The sequence below is a fragment of the Cyprinodon variegatus genome, unplaced genomic scaffold, assembly GCF_000732505.1.
Source record: "Cyprinodon variegatus isolate N-32 unplaced genomic scaffold, C_variegatus-1.0 Scaffold909, whole genome shotgun sequence".
In the NCBI taxonomy this organism is placed as follows: Eukaryota; Metazoa; Chordata; class Actinopteri; order Cyprinodontiformes; family Cyprinodontidae; genus Cyprinodon; species Cyprinodon variegatus.
The window spans coordinates 60598-62233 of NW_015151362.1; the positions used below are offsets into that span (position 1 = coordinate 60598).

General features: G+C 37.5%; 1 protein-coding gene across 1 annotated transcript; it reads right to left on the reverse strand.

The window, feature by feature from the left end:
• Nucleotides 1-65: 65 nt before the first annotated feature.
• LOC107099797 (gastrula zinc finger protein XlCGF8.2DB-like) lies at nucleotides 66-1631 on the reverse strand. The gene has a single exon (XM_015398063.1). The coding sequence runs from the start codon at nucleotides 1629-1631 to the stop codon at nucleotides 855-857; it is 777 nt and encodes a 258-aa protein (XP_015253549.1). The 3' UTR covers nucleotides 66-854.
• Between the last annotated feature and the right edge of the window lie 5 nt (nucleotides 1632-1636).

Sequence of the window (1636 nt, forward strand, 5' to 3'; positions counted from 1 at the left end):
TCAAGGGTAAAACCAATTGATTATTAGTTGAATGATTACAACTGTAATTTACATACCAACCAGGGTTCTTAGTCTTTTAGATAAAAGGTTGGACTCCTGGGCTGGCTGTTTAAAATCCCGTTCCCTTTACCAATTTAGTAATTTAGAGTATGCCTATCTGAAGAGTTATTAATCACCAAGCAGATAAATCCGTCTCTGTTCATTTGAATGTTGCTAAAAGAAGAGTGAATCCAGCCTGAGTAATAAACGATTGCATAAAATAACCACAAAAAGCCACGGGTTAAAATACAACAGTACCTTTATTAGCTAACAATCACAGAGTATTATTGTATCTAAGAACTGTGCAAACATTTAATAAGCAAAAAAAAAGGGGAGAGGTCGTTTAAATCTCAGTTAAAGAGATTCTCTGAGGAATGTTGAAGTTTTAAGGCTTAATGCATTTAAGGTGTCCTTTTTTGTGAGGCTAAAATGGCATCACTGTTTTGTGACTTCTTATTAGAAGCAACAAATCTCCCTTTTTATGATTGAATTTCATGTGTCATGGATGAAAAATTATTCTCACATGAGCCATCACGTGCCTTGTCCAGTTACTTTTTCCAATAAAACTTTAACCTGTACAGGTAAATGGCCTGTTGTTATAGCGCTTTATCAAGTCAGAGGATGGACCAAATCTCTTTACACTCCATTCAGTTATTCTCGCACACACTCAGGTGCCACTAGTCCCTCTAGCCGCCATCAGTACGACACGTCACTGAAAGTCGGAGCCGGGGTTTGAACTGACAACACACCAGTTGCAGGGCAAACTCTTTCATCCTCAGCCACTGTCGCCCCGCAAATAGTATAGAAGAAAGGCTTTAATCTGTGTGAATTCTAATGTGTCTATCAAAATTAAATTTCCGATTGAAGCCTTTTCCACAGGTCTTACAAGAAAAGGTTGTTTCATCTGAGTGAATTCTCATGTGGTTAGACAAACTACCTTTCTGGCTAAAATTTTTGCCACAAATTGTACAGGAGAACGGCTTCTCACCTGTGTGGATTCTGATGTGTGTATTAAGAATAGACGTAGAGAGGAAACTCTTTCCACAGGATGGACAAGTAAAAGGCTTCTCACCTGTGTGAACTCTGATGTGTGCATCAAGATCACATTTCTGATTGAAGCTTTTTTCACAATATACACATCTAAAAGGCTTCTCACCTGTGTGAATTCTGATGTGTCTATTAAGTTCAGACTTAGAATTGAAGCTTTTTCCACAGGACTGACACGTAAAAGGCTTCTCACCTGTGTGAATTATCAAGTGTTCAGTTAAACTACATTTAATAGTAAAACTTTTGCCACAAATTGTACAGTAGAAAGGCTTCTCACCGGTGTAGATTCTGATGTGTCTATTAAGGTTAAATTTATAAGAAAAGCTTTTCCCACACGACAGACATTCAAAAGGCTTCTCATCAGTGTGAGTTCTCATGTGTTCAGTCAAACCACTTTTTACATTAAAACCTTTGCCACAAATTGTACAGGAGATAGGCTTCTCCCCTGTGTGAATTCTAATGTGTCTATTAAAATTACACTTATAAGAAAAGCTTTTTCCACAATACAGACATTCATAAATCTTCTGACCTGTGTGAGTTCTCATGTGAA

Excerpts from the sequence above, each read along its gene's own strand:
- LOC107099797 (XM_015398063.1), bottom strand. The coding sequence starts at position 1,631 with ATGAGAACTCACACAGGTCAGAAGATTTATGAATGTCTGTATTGTGGA.